Source organism: Amblyraja radiata, chromosome 21 (genome assembly GCF_010909765.2).
Source record: "Amblyraja radiata isolate CabotCenter1 chromosome 21, sAmbRad1.1.pri, whole genome shotgun sequence".
Lineage (NCBI taxonomy): Eukaryota > Metazoa > Chordata > Chondrichthyes > Rajiformes > Rajidae > Amblyraja > Amblyraja radiata.
The window spans coordinates 25,469,323-25,489,138 of NC_045976.1; the positions used below are offsets into that span (position 1 = coordinate 25,469,323).

Here is a 19,816-nt window from a genome sequence, read left to right on the forward strand (position 1 = left end):
ACAATTTGGTGGATTACTGCACCGATTAAAAATAGATTGATAATAGCATAAATAACATTTACTAATCCTTAAATATGGGTATTTATTGCACACGCAGGATGTGTTTGATCATCCCGACGAGGGGGCCTGGCCATCTGTAGCGGCGACTATGGAGGGTTTATGGCCCCGGCCACGGATGAACATAGGAGGAGGACTGACTGAACTTTGTGTTCAAAAGGGAACTGCAGATGCTGGAATATCGAAGGTACACAAAATTGCTGGGGAAACTCAGCGGGTGCAGCAGCATCTATGGAGCGAAGGAAATAGGCGACGTTTCGGGCCGAAACCCTTCTTCAGACTGATGGGGGGTGGGAAAAAATAAGGAAAAGGGGAGCCCACCCCCCATCAGTCTGAAGAAGGGTTTCGGCCCGAAACGTCGCCTATTTCCTTCGCTCCATAGATGCTGCTGCACCCGCTGAGTTTCCCCAGCAATTTTGTGTACCACTGACTGAACTTTGTTGCCTTCCACCACTGAAGAATGCTGTGGTGGATGTTTGTGTTAAATTCTATTGTTTATTCTTTTTAAGTGTATCTCTGCTGACAAATTCATTTCACTACACCTTCGGCCTCATGTGACGAATACATTTGAATTTGACCAACAAATTATTATAGGTGCTTTAATTTGATGTGTTTGATGGGAAGAGTAACTTTGAAAAATGTCAAAGACCACAATTACTATATTTCACTTTAATAGCAAAATAAAATCCTGCCTAGATTTACTAATTCCAATTTTACAAGCAAGATTCCGTGAGGAAGTTAAAGTGAGTCACCAATGCCTTCAATAGTTGTATCTGTGATTTGTGGAGTTTTACCATGGAGTTAACACTTTAAAAACAGAAACACTCTGTACTTATACCTATTAGAATAGAGAATCAGAGCCTATTTAAATAATGCAGAATTTAGACTCTTTGCAGTTGGTGTACAGGGTTTTAAATTGACAACATTGATACCAATAGCCTTTAATCTGTGCATCCACCAACATTTGTGCGAAAAATAATGAAAGATTACCCACACCTAGCTATGCCTTTGTAAATGATGGTTGTGTATGACTCAGTAAATTTCAGGCTGGTAAGAAGCTAGTACAAATTGGTGAGAGGACTGAGATACAATTATTTTATTCAAAGAAAATCCAGTAAGACACAGTTAAAAATAAGCGTGCATCAAGATAAACAGCTTTAAAAACATCGTTTTAATTATAAATATGGCAGAATGGTAAATTTGAATGTCATGCTAATCCCCCTGCATAATAAGTTATAAATGCTGACCTGTGTCATCACAAATCTCTTTATATTTGTGTAACTGTGGCATAAAATGTTCCACAACACTGATGTTGATATATCACAGATATACAAATATGTACATGGACAAATACTTAGCATTATATTTTAAAATTAAATATTTATATGATGTAATTTAGATACCATTTTCAATAAGACATCATAAAAGTTAAACATCTAGATAATAATTATTGAAGTTAATTCTCAGCAGGAAGTCCTCAAGGTGTGGCTGATAGCCCCGATTGACAAGTTTGGTGACCACTAGGGATGAGATGGGGAAAAAAAATAAAAGATCAGAAGGCTTTGGGAAAGAGTTACATTTTCTCGTGAAATTTCACATTTCTAAACAAACTGATCTAAAAGAACCATATTTTTCCAACGCAACACAAATTAACATGTTAAGACCTCTTATGCCGGCTCCAACTGATCTTAAAGTCACATCTGCATCTTCAACACTAGGTGAAAGGCATATGCACAACAGCCACATACAAGATCTCAAAAATCATCGAATTTAAATAGCTGATCTTCCCACACTTCACAAACAGTAAGCAATGTCTGATGTTTGAAATGCAATTACTATTTGTGCCAAACAACCCCACTTCATAGGCTGGGAGGAAGAAGAGTCCATGAATGCTAGTTTATTTGGACCTAGCCTGTGATTCTTTCACCTGTTCAATTTGGTGAGTGGGGAAAAATGTACTAACCGATCAACAACACCCATGGAAGTGTATCCTAAAGATCCTTAAAGAAATAAAGAATTGGGCAGAATGTTTTGAATTCCCTTTCATAGAGCACCAATGCAGACTGTTCATTTTGTAGCTGGCTGTCCTTGAATAAGCAGAGTCTAATAGAAACACCCACTGCTTTGAGAGTGCTGTAATGAAAGAATTCTGCACATTCTTAGCAGCACTGTGGTCCAGCAATTATGGCTACCATCTCACAATGTTGGTGACCCTGGGCTTCCCTTGGGTGCTGAAGTTTTCTACCACATCCCTATGATGAGCTGGGTGTTAGGTTAATTACCCTAGTCTAGCTGGCCCATAAGAGACTAAAGGTGGAGTTGATATCTATGAGAAAACAGGTTACAGGGGAAAAAGTGGTATATAATGTTGACAAGAATGATATTGCTCTGGGGGCCAACATGGACTCAATGAGCTGAATATGAATAGCCTAAATGTGATACAAAAAAAGTTTTACACTGAAATTTACGCGTTAAGTTTGCCTCTGGTATAATGTAAAACAGAATATTTTTGAAAGGCTTTTAATTCTGTCTTATCACAATGTAGATACATCTACATAAGCAAAAGTATTTAATAAAATTACTGTCTTGCATCTTACCTTTTGGAAATTACATGATTTCCAAACCTGTGATCTCCCACCAAGAGATGGCACATGGGAACACAACTATCTGCTGGTTTGCCTCCGCCACAAGCATTCCTTCAAAGACACTGGATCAAAATCCTCAAACTAGCCCTATGAGCTGTCACGAGAAGCCATGCAGCAGTTCAAGAAGGTGGCCAACATCTTCAGGACAATTAGGAATGGGTAATAATGCTAGCAAAGCCCACATCCCATTCAAATCTTCAGTGAATGTACGTATTTTAAAGCACTGCTTTGTTTCCATTGCATCAAAACCACTAATTATCCTAAGCTGGGTATTTAATCATTTTGTTTCATAAAATAAACCATTAACTGTAACTAAAAAAGTCAAAACTGTCCATTGTTGTGGTAATGCTACTGTTTTTAGGTTGTTCACCTATGGCCTCGCTGATGCACCTTGACCGCGCCCCTCCCCCACCAGTGCTGCCTCCTCCTCCTTCTCCCCCAACGCATTCCACCTCGGCAGATGTTGGCGATTCCGGGCGAGAAGTAGGAGAAGGCAGCGGCTAAATGGACAAAGACATGGGAGAAAGGGGATGCCGTGGTAGTGGAGAGGGGAGCGGACAAAGTGACAGACAACAGAAAGAAGCAGCAGCTGGTGATAGGGCAGAAATCCCCACAGTCACCAAGTGCTGAAGAAAATGTTGCCCCCAGGGGGTTCAACGTGAGCTACAACAACATCTGTGAAAACTGGACTGTGAGGGCAGCAGGACTGTAAGAGGTCGGGGAACCTCTATAACCAAAATTGGTTATAAAGAAATTGTGGACTTAATTGCCTGTGATATCCATTTTCACCATTATTTTGAAATGTTTACATTCAGTTACATAATTAGTAAGATGTTTAGTATACTTTACCTCCAAATTAATTGTAACAGATTGACAGTTTTTGAAAATGTGTTACCTTTAAATAGGAAGTGTGAATAATGTTTGAATGATTTGTAGGATTGCTGCATCATAACAAAGTTAGGATGTATTGCCATTTGATCATCAGCATCATGTTGCCAGGCTTGAGAGATCAATTGACTGCGGAATTTCAGAATCAAGCTAAAAATATTGTGAATGATCTTCATCACTGGAGCAGCTTTCTCAGTCAATAACCCTCTGTAATTGAAAATAAACAAAGATTTTGGTTCAAGTAAGCAATATCACCATTTACAAGAACAATACAATCTGCATCATTCTGTTGTCTACTTTGGATGCTACTTACGTGACAATCCAATTGGTAAATCCAAAATTGAAGTATTTAATCCGATAGAGATTAAAAACTACAAAGTGCTTCTTTTGCCAACCAGACAACTGGATATGCACTTTTTATATTTCTATTCAATCTCTCCCTCCCACCCCCCGTTTTGATCACAGAATTAGACGTGTATCTAATGGCCACATTAATTTCAACTTGAATTTGAGTTTATTTCATTTTCCCGTGTGATTTTTTAATTGCACTGTTAGCTCAGAATCTTACCATCAAAATGGATTCCCACCTTTTTAGAATAAATGCAAATGATTTGGATTATCTTCCAGATGAATGATATATTTCTCATTTCACTGTTCAATAATCATATTATCATAATTAAACAAAAGGTCAGTTTATCTCACGTCTAACACAATGATTAGCTGACAGCCAGAAAGGCTCCTTCACAACAGTCTCATTAGTTAATCTTCTCCCCCAACATTTCTTGATTTATCAAAGGAAACATGCAACCTAATAATTTTAATTACAAAAGATATGTTAAGCAACTCTCTCAGAATGCTGCTAACAAAAGTACAGAAATTCTTGCCTGAAAATGCCTTTGTTGAGGTATTCTGCATGTGTTCTGTGGAGTTCATCCAGATTTCCAACTGATGACAACTTGTGTCCGAATTCACACCAAGTAACGTGCAAAATTTGATTAGCAATGTAACCTTGAATGACTTTGACAAAATGCTGCATTTCATGTCGATAGAGTTGAAGCTGGTGCAACTGGACCGAATTTGAAGAACGGTTAACTAAAGCTAAAATAAAAACAAGTTAAAATTTTCAATCTGCAAAATTGAAAGGAATGATGACACAAAACAAATGGGACCTGCATTTGTAGGTGGTAATAACAGTGAATTAAATTAGATAGTCCTAATTATTTTTGACTAACTTTAAATGTAAATATCACAATGACAGGTCATCTATCTATTCCAATTTCTGAATATGGTTAGTTTGTGATACATAATATAAAGAGATTTATGTGCAATTCACAAATTTGTATTCCTTCTTCACAACTTAAGAAGCACTCCAATAATACTATGTTCCCTGAACTTAAAGTTATGCTTTGTGTAGAAGATCTATGGTTTATCCACATCATCGGTTTCCTAGCTGACAAGAGTGATACTTTTCCAATAGGAATAAATCTACATTTTGTCTGACGAAAAATGACTAAATTTCCCAAATTTCCTTTTATCTCCAATAATTTAAACCATTTTCACCAACAATGAATATTGTAGCCAGAGCTGTACTAAATCCATACTTTCCATATTTGTAAATAAATAACATCAAGTTTCCCTTCTCCCTATCCGACAATGAAGTTTCAGAGTAGATAATCCCTCTTCTCAACACAAACAAAAATGCTAGAAGCAGCAGGTCATGCAGCATCTAAATAAAGAGAGAAATAGCCATCAACGACATGAAGCAATTTGTGTGGGGTTTGCACATATCCCTGGATTTTCTCGGGGTGCTCCAGTTTCGTCTCACATATCAAAGATATGATGACCAGTAGGTTAATGCCCCTGGTGTAAGTCGATGACACGAGAATCAGAGAGGGGTGCTAGTTGATGGTAATGGGAGATGAAAAATGGGATTAGTGTAAATTGATGTTTGATGGTTTTGACACATTGGCCTGAAGACCCTTTGCACTGTAGGCATCTACTTCTATCTATGAACCTCTTGGGCGTCTCTGACTTTCCTCGATGATTCTAATTTCTTTTTAATTATCCTACAACTGAAAAAAAACAGGTTCTACTTCAAAAGTAGCTCCTTAGATGAAGGCACTTAAGGTACATAACAATCATTATCAACTTTCACCATGTGCTAACATTGACTTAGCAGTCAAAGATTATCCATAAAACCTTTGCTGTTTACATGAATCTACTACTACACACACACATTACTAAACATGTATTTACTCTTCTGCTTAAAATCTAACCTTTTATCTTTCATTGCAACCAAATAAATGAATCACGAATGTTTTTTTAATGCAATTTTAAAAACAATTTCCAATAGCATTTCAATGATCCTTAACCCATGTTCAAGAACCCAGAGCTAATATTTTTCTCACCAGTACGTTTTAAATGAAACCAAACATCCTTTAATGTCCAGACCATATGCTTTAGCTGCAGCAGGAAAGAAAATATCTTGTTGTACTTGTTCATACAGCTTTCCGTGATTACAATGTTCAGAGGCCAATTCACCTACAAAAAAAATTAGAAAAGCAGTAAAACACATGTGAAATTGTACAATACTGCATTCATGATAGCATTGTGGTGCAACTTTCATGACTGTAGTTCTCGTTTACTATTTAAATACAAACATTTATTGTTACAGGCATTTAATGAGTTTTTACAACATTTGGGAACCAATTAAGTTCCATTTGGAAAATAAATCAGTTAACGAGTGACTAGAGCGAACCATGTCATAACATTTATGAACAGTACAAAACTTAAAATCAAAAAGTGTACAACTACAATAACAATATAGTTGCTTTCCAATATCCAGTAATTTCTACTTTCACCAACATATCATTTTTTTTAACATGATAAAAATCATGAATTAATTTAACGTCCACTCTTTGATCTCAATCCCCCTCTTCCCAATGTAACCAGTATTAATTCTAATTATCCATTGAAATCATATTAATTACTTGATTAATCATATGACTTAAAAATGCACCTCATATACATTTGCATACATTTTGACTGACATATTCAAATCCAGTATCCCCAAAGAACTCCAAACTGACAAAATGTCTTCCAATCTTAGTACCAAGAACCATTGTTTTTGTGAAAAAGTGAAGAACGGAAGTGATTACCTATGTCTGAATAAACTGCTTTGGAAACTTAGGCCACAGCTTTTGAAAAGAGTAAACTAAATTCTTCAATTTTTCCAGCGTGATAACTAACTTCTACACCATACTCTTATCTCGGTGTCCTATTTTCCCAACAGTAATAATATTGTTCCTAACAGTACAATCGTGTGCGGACGTGGCGCCCACTGACGAGAGGCCCGAAGAAAAGAAGTCGAAGCCAAAGAACCGAATGGAAACGAGGCCGAAACACCAACTACCCGAAAGGCGGCGTCGCGTACAAATCAACTGACCGACTGCCGCTCAATAGAAAAGTCCAATAACGGACATGACGTTGCTGGGGGGGGGGGGGGGGGGGGGGCGGGACTTGGAAGCGATTGGTCCAGACCCCCGCGTCCATCATATCACTGTGAAGGGATGAACATTGGCCCACACCTCCACTCCACCCGACCCGCAGTCCGCAGAGGGTGGGAGTGGGTGGGGGCTGTCCTGAGGGATGCGCACCTTCAGCCGCTTTCAACTTGGTGCTTGGGTTCAGATTGCCCAGTCACCTATGGCTTGTGTGGGAAAAGGAACCCCACGCTCCCGTCTCCCCCTTCTGATGTGATGGACGCGAGGGTCTGGACCAATCGCTGACCAGTCCTGCCCCCCCGGCAGCGTCATGTCCGTTATTGGACTTTTCTGTTGAGCGGCAGTCGGTCCGTTGTCTTGTAGGCGACACCGCCTTACGAGTAGGTGGCGTTTCGACAGAGCGGCCATTCGGTAAGTTTGCTTTTAGGCGACGCAGCTTTTTGGTTCGTTGGCTTTTAAGCATCCCATCCTTTCGGTTATTAGGCGTTTCGGCCTAGTTTCCATGCAGTTCTTTGGCTTCGACTTCTTTGCTTCGGCTTCTCGTCCGTCGGCGCCACGTCCGGGTACCCAGTACAATAATCACAACGGCACTGCATCATGAACTCTTAAAATGATCAGTTGGGCATCTTGGTCATTATGGAAGAGTTGGGCGGAAGGACCTGTTTGTGTCGTACAACTCTACACCCTGTCAGTATTGTGTATGACTATTTTCTTAACCGTAACATCTACTCTCTATTTTGATTACCAGTTACATTGATATTGAGTCGGTTTTCACCTTCCCCCAAGAAGTCCCATTCATTTTGAAACTTGTGGCATTGTTCCATGTTATTTTGTTCTTTCTCTATAGTTTCACTAAAGTAAATTTTCCATCATTTCACTCTGTATCTGTTAGCAACCTAGTCAGTTTATTGACAGTCAAATTCTCAATGAAAATGTATTAAATCATTTAAATAACTTTCCGAAAAGAAAATATAAAAAATACAAAAGATATTTATTTTGCAAGAAAGAGTTGTGACCTTGTATCTTAGTTCCAAGCAGTTCAAGGCATCGGGTGCATTCGGTTTGAATATTTCTGGCAGATATTTCAGGGCAAAAGTCAAATTAGAAGCCATCTTAGAGTCTCCATGAAGGCTATACTGCAAAGCTTTGTTCAAAATTGAATTGAGAACTAAAGGATTCAAAAGTTCTCCTGGTGTCTGTCCGGATCCAAGCTATTAAAAGAAGAAGCACCAGTTCAATACACATTACAATGGGATTTTTCAGTACACAAGAATAAAGTTACATTTATTAAGTAAAATAAGATCAGGAATCAGTACTCCATTGAATGCATTCAGAATTTCGTTAATTAAATTGTTCAAAATAATCACTTTTAACATATGTACAATTTAATCCAGCTGGCAAACAAAATGGAAAAAGATTTCATTGGGCAATTCTGTAACAATGAATTAGGTACAGTAAATCCTCGTTAAAACAGACAATAGGGGATGGGGAAGTGGTGTTCATTATTGCCGATTGTCCGCTATAAATGAGCAAGGGATTATCATTGTATGTCGTAGAAACAAAGAACTACAGATGCTGGTTAATACACAAAAGGATACAAGGTGCTGGAGTAACTCAGAAGGTCAGGATGCATCTCTGGGGAAAATTGATAGATGAACTTTTGGGTTGGGACCCTTCTTCCGACTGATTCAGTCTGCCTAGTTACTCCAGTACATTGTGCAGTTTCACGTTAAAACTAGGAACTGATACTGCTGGTCTATACCAGCGAGCCCTTCTTCACCAGCTGCCGCACGGTCCAGCTGACACGGCTGTTGTTACGATTCACATTGTAGCCCCTGGCCAGCAAAGTTTTCTGCAGGCCACAGATAGGACATGCTTGGTCACCGTGGGGCTCCCTCCCCTCTTACCAGCTGTCGGCCATCGCTTTGTCTACTCCCCGCACCACCGCTGCTGACTTCTCCCGTCGCTTTGTCTACTCTGTCGCTCCCTCCTCCACCGCCACCCCCGCAGTCACCGACATGTTCCAAGGTGGGGGATGTCAGGGACTCTGGTGGAGAGGGGAAAGGCGGCAAAGCAGACAAAGTGACGACCCAAGGAAGAAGCAGCATGGGAGGGAGACACACGGTGACCGAGCGCATCATTTTGGGGGTTACAATGTGGACTACAACAACAGCCACGTCCACTGGACGGTGGGCAGCTGGTGCAGAAGAGCTTGCTGTGCACCTTGACGGCCTCTCTTCCCCCGCCCCCCCACCGCTACCTTCTCCTCCTCCGACGCACTCCACCTTGGAAGATGTTGGCAATTCCGGGCGAAAAGGAGGAGGCAATGGCGGAGTGGACAAAGTGATGGAAGGAGGATGGCGTGGCAGTGGCGAGGGGAGCGGACAAAGTAATGGACAACACAAAGAAGTGGCAGCTGGTGATAGGGGAAGGAGCCCCACAGTGACCAACCGGTTCTTGTCATTTTTTCAGCGGCCTGAAGAAAGTGCAGCCCCCAGGAGCTACAACTTGAGCCACAATAACAGCCGTGAAAACCGGACTGTGAGGGCAGCGGGGTTGTAAGAGGCCAAGGAGGCAGTGGGAGCTCAGGTCTGTCCGTTATAACCGGAATTGGTTATAAAGAGGTCTGTTAAAACTACGGTTTACTGTACCAGTCAGTGCTGGGATCCGATTAAATCTAGTTCTTCTAGAAACCAACTAATCGGTAATCTCAGACGTGGAAGTATAGGAAACTATTGTAGAAATGAAAAACCGTTAAGCAAGTGAATGAAGAATGTTCTGTGATTTGGGCTGCATCGAGTTGAAGAAATACCTGCTTATGTTGCCTTACAGTTCCAGTGAAAGAATAAAAACATGCAACTTTGCACCACGCTGGGAACTTAGTTTATGAATTAGTCTTGCATGTGTATGGACTTGGGTGTTTTACTTCACATTTGGTGTGTACTAGGAAATACGAGTTCAGTGGCATTAGCTATTTCCTCAAGGGGTCATTAAGTCTTACTTCCGTAGGGACATCGCAGATCCCACATCGTGTGGTAGTATGGCATGAAGGGATTAGTAGTCACTGTAACAATGATATTACTCAAGAAATCCAAGCTCGGGATCACAATGCAACCACAAATTTTGGAAAGCCTCCCAAAAGCCATACCAGGTGCAGATACCACTAACAGATTGAGAGCGCTAAAGGAACAAATGCAATCACTCTAGCTTGAAGGAACCTACAACAATGTGTTGCCATGGCTAGATATTATTTTTTTCACTTTCTAATAAGGTAATGCCTGGAAATAATAAGAAAGGTAAGACATTGATTCAAATCTGTAAGTTGATTTCCCAGTGATGCAAATACACAAAATGACAATAGGAATAGAACTCACCTCAAAGGAGTATACTACACTTTGTGCTGCAAAATAAAGATATTCTTATGCATTTGAAGGATTTCATTAAAATGGTTACTGATTTCTAACATACTGGATTTAATAAAGCTCTTGCATATTTCAATAATTCTGAATCTCAGTGGCCAAAAACATCATGGAAGGGCATGGTCATTAATTCCTTGCATTATTGTCACTGTTCACACCCAATGAGAACGAAAACTGCCATGACAGCTAATTTACCTATTTAATTAACTTCTAAGAGAACATGGAAAACAGCTCATCATTACCATCAGTCTTTGATTTCGTATTAACTATAAACATATTAAAAGGAATACCTTCTTTAATTGACATCGGTTCGTTTTTTATATTGCAAGTGAGCTTTATATTGGATTTAAAGAATAACTCGCTAAACCTGGGCCAATTAATCCGTAAGCTCAACAGTTCTGGTTTCTGATCTTTTTGACACAAGCAGAAGATTCTTGTCGTTTGATTAAGATTTATTAATAAAACAATCCTGTAGAAAACTAAATACTCCATAATAAATGATTTAACGGTTTGAAAAATTCAGCTTCAAATAAATATAAACATCAATATCTCAATAAAATGTTAAACCTAATGGATTTTGTAAAATGTTTTCTGCATTTCACACAGGTGCAATTCTGATGGATGTGTGAAGTGTAGCCTAGGAAATTAAATTTACCTTTTCAAAGAGCAGATCACTAAGTGATTGAGCAAACTCTCCATCTTCCATCAAAAGGAAATGTCTTAACGCTTCAAAGTTCTGTTCAATGTTCAGTTCCACAAATAAATAATCAATTATGGCTTTATTTACCAGAGAAGCACTGAAAAGAGAGAGTAACTTAAATGCAATATCTTAAATTTTGTTTAAATATTAAAGACTGAAATCTCAGTATTTTAGTATGCTATAGTTATTTTGATGCAGACAGAATCTTATTTGTTAAAAAAATTAAAATCCACATAGACAGTAATCCTATTCTGAAAAATTTCAAACTTTGTCAGGTGCATTAAGAAATATTTTTTATCTGTAGTGTGATTACTCTTTTCTCCTCTACTTATTTTACTTACCTCTAACTCTGTAAATAAAATGGCCAGATTTTTTTCGAATGGATCAGTGAAAAGTGTCCATGTCAGAAACAGAAAAATTGTTTCTTGAGCCAGGGCTTTATCTGCCCTAAACTGCAATTAAGACAGCAATGGCAGTTTCAATAAATACTTACTGAGCTATAAGAGGTGCCGTTATGGAGTGTTTCATCAGTACTGGAAGTGAGACTAGACTGCTTGCTTGTACTGCTGTTGCATCTGTTGCTCTACGAACAGAAGGATCCAAGGGTGGTAAACAGGGCTCCGTTACTATATTCTGAAGCAGATGCGAGATGGGAGGCTCAGCTGGGGCAGTAAATAAAGTACAGAATATTAAGACTGTCAAGAAAAAAAGACTAATTCACCAATTATACATTTTCTCCAAAATAAAAACTCAATGAGAGAATAACTTAGGAAACTAATGGCAAGTTTTCTAAAGTTATTTCCATCCAACTGTCCCCTTGAGAGCAGCATCACACTGCTGGTAGGAACTCAATAGATTTGCACGCAAACTTTTACATCACCCTAGCAGGATATGAGATACCTTAGAATATTCAAGGAGAAGAGGAGGTGGTTCAGAAACATAATGCAAATTAAAAATAAAGGGCTTTTGAATTCCAGGGATGTTTAGGTTAACGCACGATTAGCATTTGCCAGATTTGGGCCTGTATTTGCTGGAGTTTAGAAGGATGCCAGGGGGTGGGGAAATTTCATTGAAACTGATCAAAATGAAAGACCTGTATAGAGTGGATGTGGAGATGATGATTCCACTAGTGGGAGAGTCTAGGACCAGAGGGCCCAGCCTCACAATAAATGGACGTACCTTTAGAAAGGAGTTGGAGGAATTTCTTTAGTCGGAGAGTGGTGACTCTGTGGAATTCATTGTCACAGATGGCTGTGGAAGCCAAGTCTTTGGGTATTTTTAAAGTGGAGATTGACAGGTTCTTGTTTAGTGAGGGTGTTGAAGTTCTGGTGAGAAGGTAGGGGAATGGAGTTAAGAGGGAAAAATAAATCAGCCATGATTGAATGGCAAAGTAGACTCAATGGGCTGTTTGGCCTAATTCTGCTCTGATAACATGAATATGACATGCTCATGTTACTTTATACATTAATTTTAAAGCATTTCTGTGAATAGTCACTGGTAACAAAGTTACTAACCTATATTCTGAGTTCCTACTGTATTTCTCCTCTAGCTGCATCAGCTTCTCAAATGCATTAACATCAGAGGTATTATTTCTCATGTCCTGACTTGTGACCATTTGTGCATATTAATAATGATTAAAACACTCAGTTCAACATTCGAGATAAATACTTTTACATTGATGCACATTTTGAGCTAGTAATGGCACTAAAACTTTCAACCAGAGGACCAGAGCAGAGATATTACAAGAGCAGTTATAAAAGAAAAATGCCATCAATATTCTTCATCAGTAAATGTTACAATTTTGTAATACATTTTTTTTTTTTAAATCATGATTCTAATGCTAAGAATTGAATTGTTACCATTGCTAAATTCCAATAAATATTGCATGCTTACACATCAGTTCATAGTTGTCCTGGTAGTGTTCTACACAGTATTGGTCTGCCAGGCTTTTGAGGTAGTCCTCTTCCTTGTCCCATAAAGAAAGTTCAACTGCATTTTCTTGCGTAGGACCCACTTGCGCACTCAAAAGGTCAGTAGCTGCATGCTTTAGATCTTCTGATTGATCGGCATGTGCATTTCTATCTTGAAAACAATCCTTTTGTGGTTCAAAAGGATCTTTCTTCTATAGCACAGGTAAACATAAACTACTTGTCAGAGTCATTACTATGTAAGATGCCCAGGAATCATTTTTTTAATTCAATAAGAAAATTTAAGCATAATATATAATTTACATAACTGGAAATTATTTGGGTTAGAATGATCTCAAGTACATGCTGACAACTTGACATGGAAAATTAAAACATAATAACACACCATAAACAATTAAATCACTTATTGTAATCATGAGCAAAACAAAAATAAAAATGTTTCTAGGTAGGTAATCTAGAGGTCTGGGATATACTTTTGTCAAGAGGAAATACAATTCCTACAGTTGGCTTTTAGTAGGTGTCCTTGAAATGCTGGAATGATGTATAAACTCACATGGGGCACAAACCAAGTTTCACTTCATAAGTTCTCCCAGAGGTTGCTCAATAAAACACTCAGTTTATTAAACTATTAAAAGGAAAACCCTTCACCCCACCCAGTCAGGAATTCTAGCCCATCAGCATTTCTTATATTTTGGGTTTTTTTTAATGTAAATTATAGCACACAAACTATAATCACACTATAAATATCTATATTTTCCAAAGAATAATTTTTCCTGGTCACGATCCTTCGTCGGTCCAAGAAGATATTAATAGGCTTTCTTCAACCATTGCTGCTCCAACTGAACGTTGCTCTTTCCAGCGAGAAATTTCATGATATTATCTCATCAATGAAGAGAGAATGAAATACATATTTCCCACTATTTCCCATTGTCCCACCATTAGCTGGAGTGATTATACTGGTTAACTAACCTAGATGTGTCCACTCTAGCTCCTATTCTCTTCTGGATTTGCTAATGCAAATCCACGACAATTTAAACCTTGCAAATCCTCATTACTGCTGGACGGCATTCCCACCTAAGAGGGATGTGCGAAGTTCCTTCCTCCAGGTTTCCTCTCCCCACATTTTTTTAGTTTTAGAGACACAGCACGGAATCAGGCCCTTCGGCCCACGGGGTACACGCCAACCAGCGATCCCCGCACATTAATACTATCCTACCCCCACTAGGGACAATTTTTACATTTAGACCAAGCCAACTAACCTACAAACCTGTACGACTTTACAGTGTGGGAGGAAACTAAAGATCTCAGAGAAAACCCACGCAAGTCATGGAGAGAACGTACAAATTCTGTACAGACAGCATCCGTGATCAGGATCGAACCCGGGTCTCCGGCGCTGCATTCGCTGTAAGGCAGCAACTCCACCGCTGCACCACCGTGACCGCCCTAAAGTCCCCCATCTAAACAGTTTAGTAATGCCATTATTATACCACATCACAAACTTCAAACAAGCATATTTGAGTCACGAATGACTCTCTGTATCGATAACATTAAGTTAATTTTGTATTTAAAATAAAATACCTCATCTTGAAAACCTGTGGTTTGAAGAGTGGGAGTGGATGCCGCTTTTTGTGGATGTTCATTAATGGTGTCTTTTTCATAGTTATCTACAAAAGATAATGAATTGGTAACCATATAAAATGTCATTAATTTGTCAGAAAATATCTAAATATCTCTGGAATTTCTCTGGACTGCCAGAGGTTGGGGAGAGAACTGCTAGAAGTATATAAAATTATGAGAGACATAGATAAGGTAGACTGTTAGAACCTTTTATTCCCAGGATGTAAATAATCAAATACTACAGGGTGCTAGCTTTACTAGCTTTAGGCTGAGGGACAAAGTTTAAAGGAGTGGGGCCATGTCTGAGGCAGATACAATAGTTGCATTTCTGAGACTTTTGGATAGGCATAGGGACATGCAGAAATTGAGTGATTTGGATTATGTGTAGGTAGATAAGAGATGGGCTTGACATCAGGTTCAGCAAGGACATTGTGGGCCAAAGGGCTTGTTCAGGTGCTGTACTGTTTTATGTTCCGTGTTAATTACATTAAGACGGTGTGTACTATAATATGTTAATATATTTTGTCAATTAATGCATTTGTTATGAAAAATAGCTTCAGTTCATGAAAAAAAAAGAACAATCCTGCAAAAGCCTCGCATTTCTCACCTTGTGATTCACCCTGACTTTTGTTTTCATTTCCATTTAGCTCAGATTCTGGACTTGGAAGATCTGTAATCAATTTGGATTCTTCAGCGATGTGCATTTCTTCTTTCGAAATGGGGGCACGTACAGTTTCAGCATTCAGATTTTCATCATTAGGCACCACTATTTCTGATGGTGATTGTTTATTGTACATTATGTCTTGAATGGTGGAATCAGATGAATGACCAGCAGTTGATTTCAGCCTTGGGATCAAATTTGCTTCCACATATGGTGACCATTCACCTATTCTGATATTTGATTGAGAAGGATGCCCCAAAGATATCCAATCAAGCGAAGGAGATTCTGCATCTATTTTAGGCAATGTGGGTAATGATTTACCAGGAAATTTCAACTGTGGCCCACATGGTTCTGTACTGGATCCATTTTTACCAAGTGTAGCATTGGCTGGTGGCACATGTCCATGGATGTTCCATCTTGATCTACATGATTCCACACTGGAAACATCATCACCAATTTGTAAATTGGTCTGTGATGGATGTCCATGAATGTTTGGTTTTGGCCAGGATTGCTCTACATCTGAAACATATTCACCAACCTGTATGCTGGCTTGTGATACATGTCCATGAATGTTCCATCGTGGTCTAGAAGGCTCAACGTTAGAAAGATAATCACCAACCTTTATGTTAGATTGTGAAGCATGTCCATGAATATTCCACCGTGGCCCAGCAAGTTCAACGTTGGATGTATACCCACCTATATTTAGATTTGAATCAGACACATGGCCATAAATATTTGCATGTGGCCCTGAAGACTTACTATCTGACACTACAACTTTAATATATGGATCAGAGAGTGCGTGTTCCAGATAATCCATTTGTGAAAAGTATTTGCCTTCTGATGCTTTATCCTGAGCACCCCCAGATGCTGTTGAAGGAATACTGAAATCATATTCATCTTTGTCAAAAGCCGTGTTTTTTTTCTTGTTTGATAGCTCTGACCCTATTTCTTTCAGAGCCTCCTCCAGTATTGTGGTTTGTTTAACTGCTTCAATGGCAGCAACAGGTTCTAATTGCTCTGGGAGAAAATCCTCAAATGTTATATCAAGCAAACATACTTCCTTCTGGCTTGGATTAGAGGTTTGAGGCACTCCATCATACGGTGACGTTTCAAGCCCAGGTTCCACCATATCATTTTGAATAAACTGTTCGGACTCCTCATGAAATGGATGTAATTCAGTTGGTACAACAGCAATTGGAGGCTCTTTATTCACTGGTGCAAGTACGTACTCTTTTGGACTGAATATTCTATTTTCATTTGATGTTACCTGAAACAGAGAATTGTGTAACAATATTTAAATGGGTCCAATATTTCATTTAATCGTTAACTTTAGAAAAAGTGAAGCATAAAAGTAGTTAATGCCACTTTTCAAATTATAAGTCTATCTGTTAAAATTATGAGACAAATCTTTTTTATCCCATAGTTTGTCAGATATCAACAGTTATCAAGATTTGGAGTGGAAGGAAGAGAAGAAAAATAAATATTTGCAGATGAAAAGCAGCTGTAGTACTGCACCTCAATGCTCAACTGTTGAGAATCAAAACCTTTAGTCAATGGTTCATGATGCTGCAGGTCCAATCCAGGAACAACATCCGATGTTTCTCTTTGCTCTCCCAGTGGCAACTTATCCAGCAATGCCTGAGGTATTGAAAAAGTTAATCTAAGGTCAAGCAAGCAATAGAATTTTAAAATACACACTTTACAAGTCATCCAGTTGAAATATAAAATAAGTACTTGCCCAACTACCTGAAGTTTTTTTTTATCATTAAGAAGAAAGTCAATGCGTGCAGATTCTAACTTGTGCCTTTGAATTTTCCACAAGGCTTTCTGCTCTCGCTTTGCTGCTTCCTCCGATAAATTGCTATAATGCTCAATCAATTGCTGTCTGAAAAAGAGTTGAATACATTAGTTTTCTCTTAGTACTGTATGACAATAATGGAACTGAAGCAAAATTGTTACGTTGTACTGGTGTACAGTGAAAAGCTTTGTTATACATGTTATCTAATCAGATCAGTTAATACAATACACAAAGAGAATCAAGCAAAAATAATTTAGTAACTTGCTTTCTCTTTTGACTTCTAATTTAAGATCCTAAAATTCCTAATAAAATAAATTAGGTATCATATTCTGTACCAGATCTACCCTGGCTCAGGGTTCAAGAAACAATTTGGAATTTGACACACAATCTGTTAGCAAGTCTAGACGTCGTGTTTAAAAATGCATGTGCGATAGCCGGGATTTAGTGCTCCTTAAATAGCTTGATAGTTCTGTCAGCATTAACCATTGTCATCTGGTCCATACTCCATGTCAGGGGTATTCAAGAAAATGCTGATACTGCTAACATGATCCACGAATGCTTTAAAACTGTTGCAAAGGTTTTACACACCTGAGTGAACTTAACATTGTCCTTTCAGCTTACTAAATGGACAATATTCTAAGCGATTACATTCACAAGCTGCTTGTCCGAGCAAGCAAAAGGGGAATGTGATGAATAATTAATGAATTGGTATTAATCAGAAGGAAATTATTAAGGGGGCCAGCAGACATTTCAGAGATAGCAGTAGAAATAAGCTAAACCAGTAAAATAAGTGAAGAGAACTATAAATTAAATAAAAAGCAGTACAGGTGCACAACCTTTTATCCGAAAGCCTTGGGACCAGACACTTCTCGGATTTCGGGATTTTTCTGTTTTCCGAACGGACGGTTTTTAGCGTAGATTTTAACATGTGGCTCAGTGGTAGAGTGCTCGGCTCGTGGCCGCAAGGTCGCGAGTTTGCGCCTCGATCCCGGCAGTTAACCGCAGTCAGGGCCGGCCTTTAGCCGATAGGACCTATTTCTCCCAATTGGGCCCCGCGCCTAAGGGGGCCCCGCGCTAGAGTAATCAAATCAATTGGAGCAAAGATCATATAGATCAAGATGGTCCACTCCTGCGAAATACAATGAACTGACGCGTAGTCCGCACCGGAGCGTAACTTCTGTCATTTCAGCGACCCCGACCCGACTTCAGTTATGCCTCACGCAGCGTTGCGGTGGAACAGTTTAGGTGTTGTTAAATCTTTTAAATCACTTCCTTTTTAAAGGGCACATGGCTTGTACTTTTTAAAGGGCACATGGCTTGTACTTTTTAAAGGGCACATACTGCAGATGCTGATTAAAGCGAAGACACACACAAAAGGCAGGAGTAAATCAGCACATCAGGCTGGATCTCTGATAGGAGGGAAGAGGTCATATTCGCCCGTCCTCTCTCCAGGGACACGCACGCACGCACACGTCCGGCAGATCCTTCCTCTCTCGTTTCCCTCCTCTCCCCTCCCTTCCCCTCAGACTGATAGGGGGGACTGATAGGGCAGTCTGAGGAAGGGTTTCGGCCCGAAGCATTATCTATTTCCTTCGCTCCATAGATGCTGCTGCACCCTCGGAGTTTCTCCAGCATTTTTGTGAATCCCTAGACCTAGTTCAGTGACCGTCCACTGAGGGTCACCCGGAGAGGTGACCGCGGAACGTCTCTGGGCGACCCTCGGTGGACGCTCACTGTACTAGGTCTAGGGATTCCTACTCTCCCGGGCAATATACCCTCCCTTTTTTCCAGGAACAAAAATGTCCGATTTTCGGAGCTTTTCAGTTTCCGGAATTTCGGATAAAAGGTTGTGCACCTGTATTGGTACTTTTACAGAGTACAATAACATTTTCTGAAGGGTTCACGCTAGTGAAGAATTGCAGGCTGAGAATTGTACAGTGCAACACACAAAAAATCACTTTCTTTCTTTATGTTGAACACATTTAGCTACCTTGCCCTTTTCTCCAATTCTTCCTCTTGTGTTTTATGCCTTTCGTCAAGCTCTCTAAGTGTTTGAACCTCCATTAAATCTTTTTCAGTTTCTTGTTGTTTGATTGCATTTCGTCGCTAAGTATAAGAAGAATGAAATATTTAATTAGTTTCAATATATATATATATAGCCATTCACTAAGTTGCCTTTAAATAACATAAGGTACATCATAGACAGCAGGAGCTTGCTCAGTTTTTCGATCTGTAATTTGACCAATAGTTAATGCACACTTGAAATTGTGTTTTTATGGTCATCTTCAAATCAATCCCTATTCATGGCAACAATATTTCATTATTTGGTAAAAAGGTAAATCTCTATGGGATGTGCTCTTCAAAGAGAAAAATGTGTTGACAATGTCAATGGCAAGGGAAATTATACCAACTAGCTCAGGTTTCTGTTTAGAAAAGACATTTGAAACCATTATAAGAGACCCACCTCTATGTATTTTTCAAATTGTTTCTTTAGCTCCAGAAATCGCTCCTGTTTCCTTACTTCAAACGCCTTCCTTTCAGCTAACCGATTACCTGAAAATTACAGCATAAGAAAGGTAGAAGATAATGTGCCATTTAAA

General features: G+C 39.1%; 1 protein-coding gene across 1 annotated transcript in view; it reads right to left on the bottom strand.

Moving 5' to 3' along the window:
- Positions 1-1,129: 1,129 nt before the first annotated feature.
- The window catches only part of tubgcp6 (tubulin gamma complex associated protein 6), a 41,992-nt gene continuing 23,305 nt past the window's right edge, over positions 1,130-19,816 (bottom strand). The window contains exons 13-26 of the mRNA XM_033039788.1: positions 19,681-19,769; positions 19,207-19,322; positions 17,165-17,303; positions 16,934-17,056; positions 15,365-16,685; positions 14,719-14,804; positions 13,106-13,334; positions 11,706-11,874; positions 11,168-11,309; positions 8,110-8,304; positions 5,999-6,131; positions 4,475-4,688; positions 3,598-3,797; positions 1,130-1,577 (exon numbers count right to left, since the gene is read on the bottom strand). Of these exons, the coding sequence (XP_032895679.1) occupies positions 1,486-1,577; positions 3,598-3,797; positions 4,475-4,688; positions 5,999-6,131; positions 8,110-8,304; positions 11,168-11,309; positions 11,706-11,874; positions 13,106-13,334; positions 14,719-14,804; positions 15,365-16,685; positions 16,934-17,056; positions 17,165-17,303; positions 19,207-19,322; positions 19,681-19,769 (3,248 nt within the window). The 3' untranslated portion in view covers positions 1,130-1,485. The remainder of the gene's footprint in view (positions 1,578-3,597; positions 3,798-4,474; positions 4,689-5,998; positions 6,132-8,109; positions 8,305-11,167; positions 11,310-11,705; positions 11,875-13,105; positions 13,335-14,718; positions 14,805-15,364; positions 16,686-16,933; positions 17,057-17,164; positions 17,304-19,206; positions 19,323-19,680; positions 19,770-19,816) is intronic.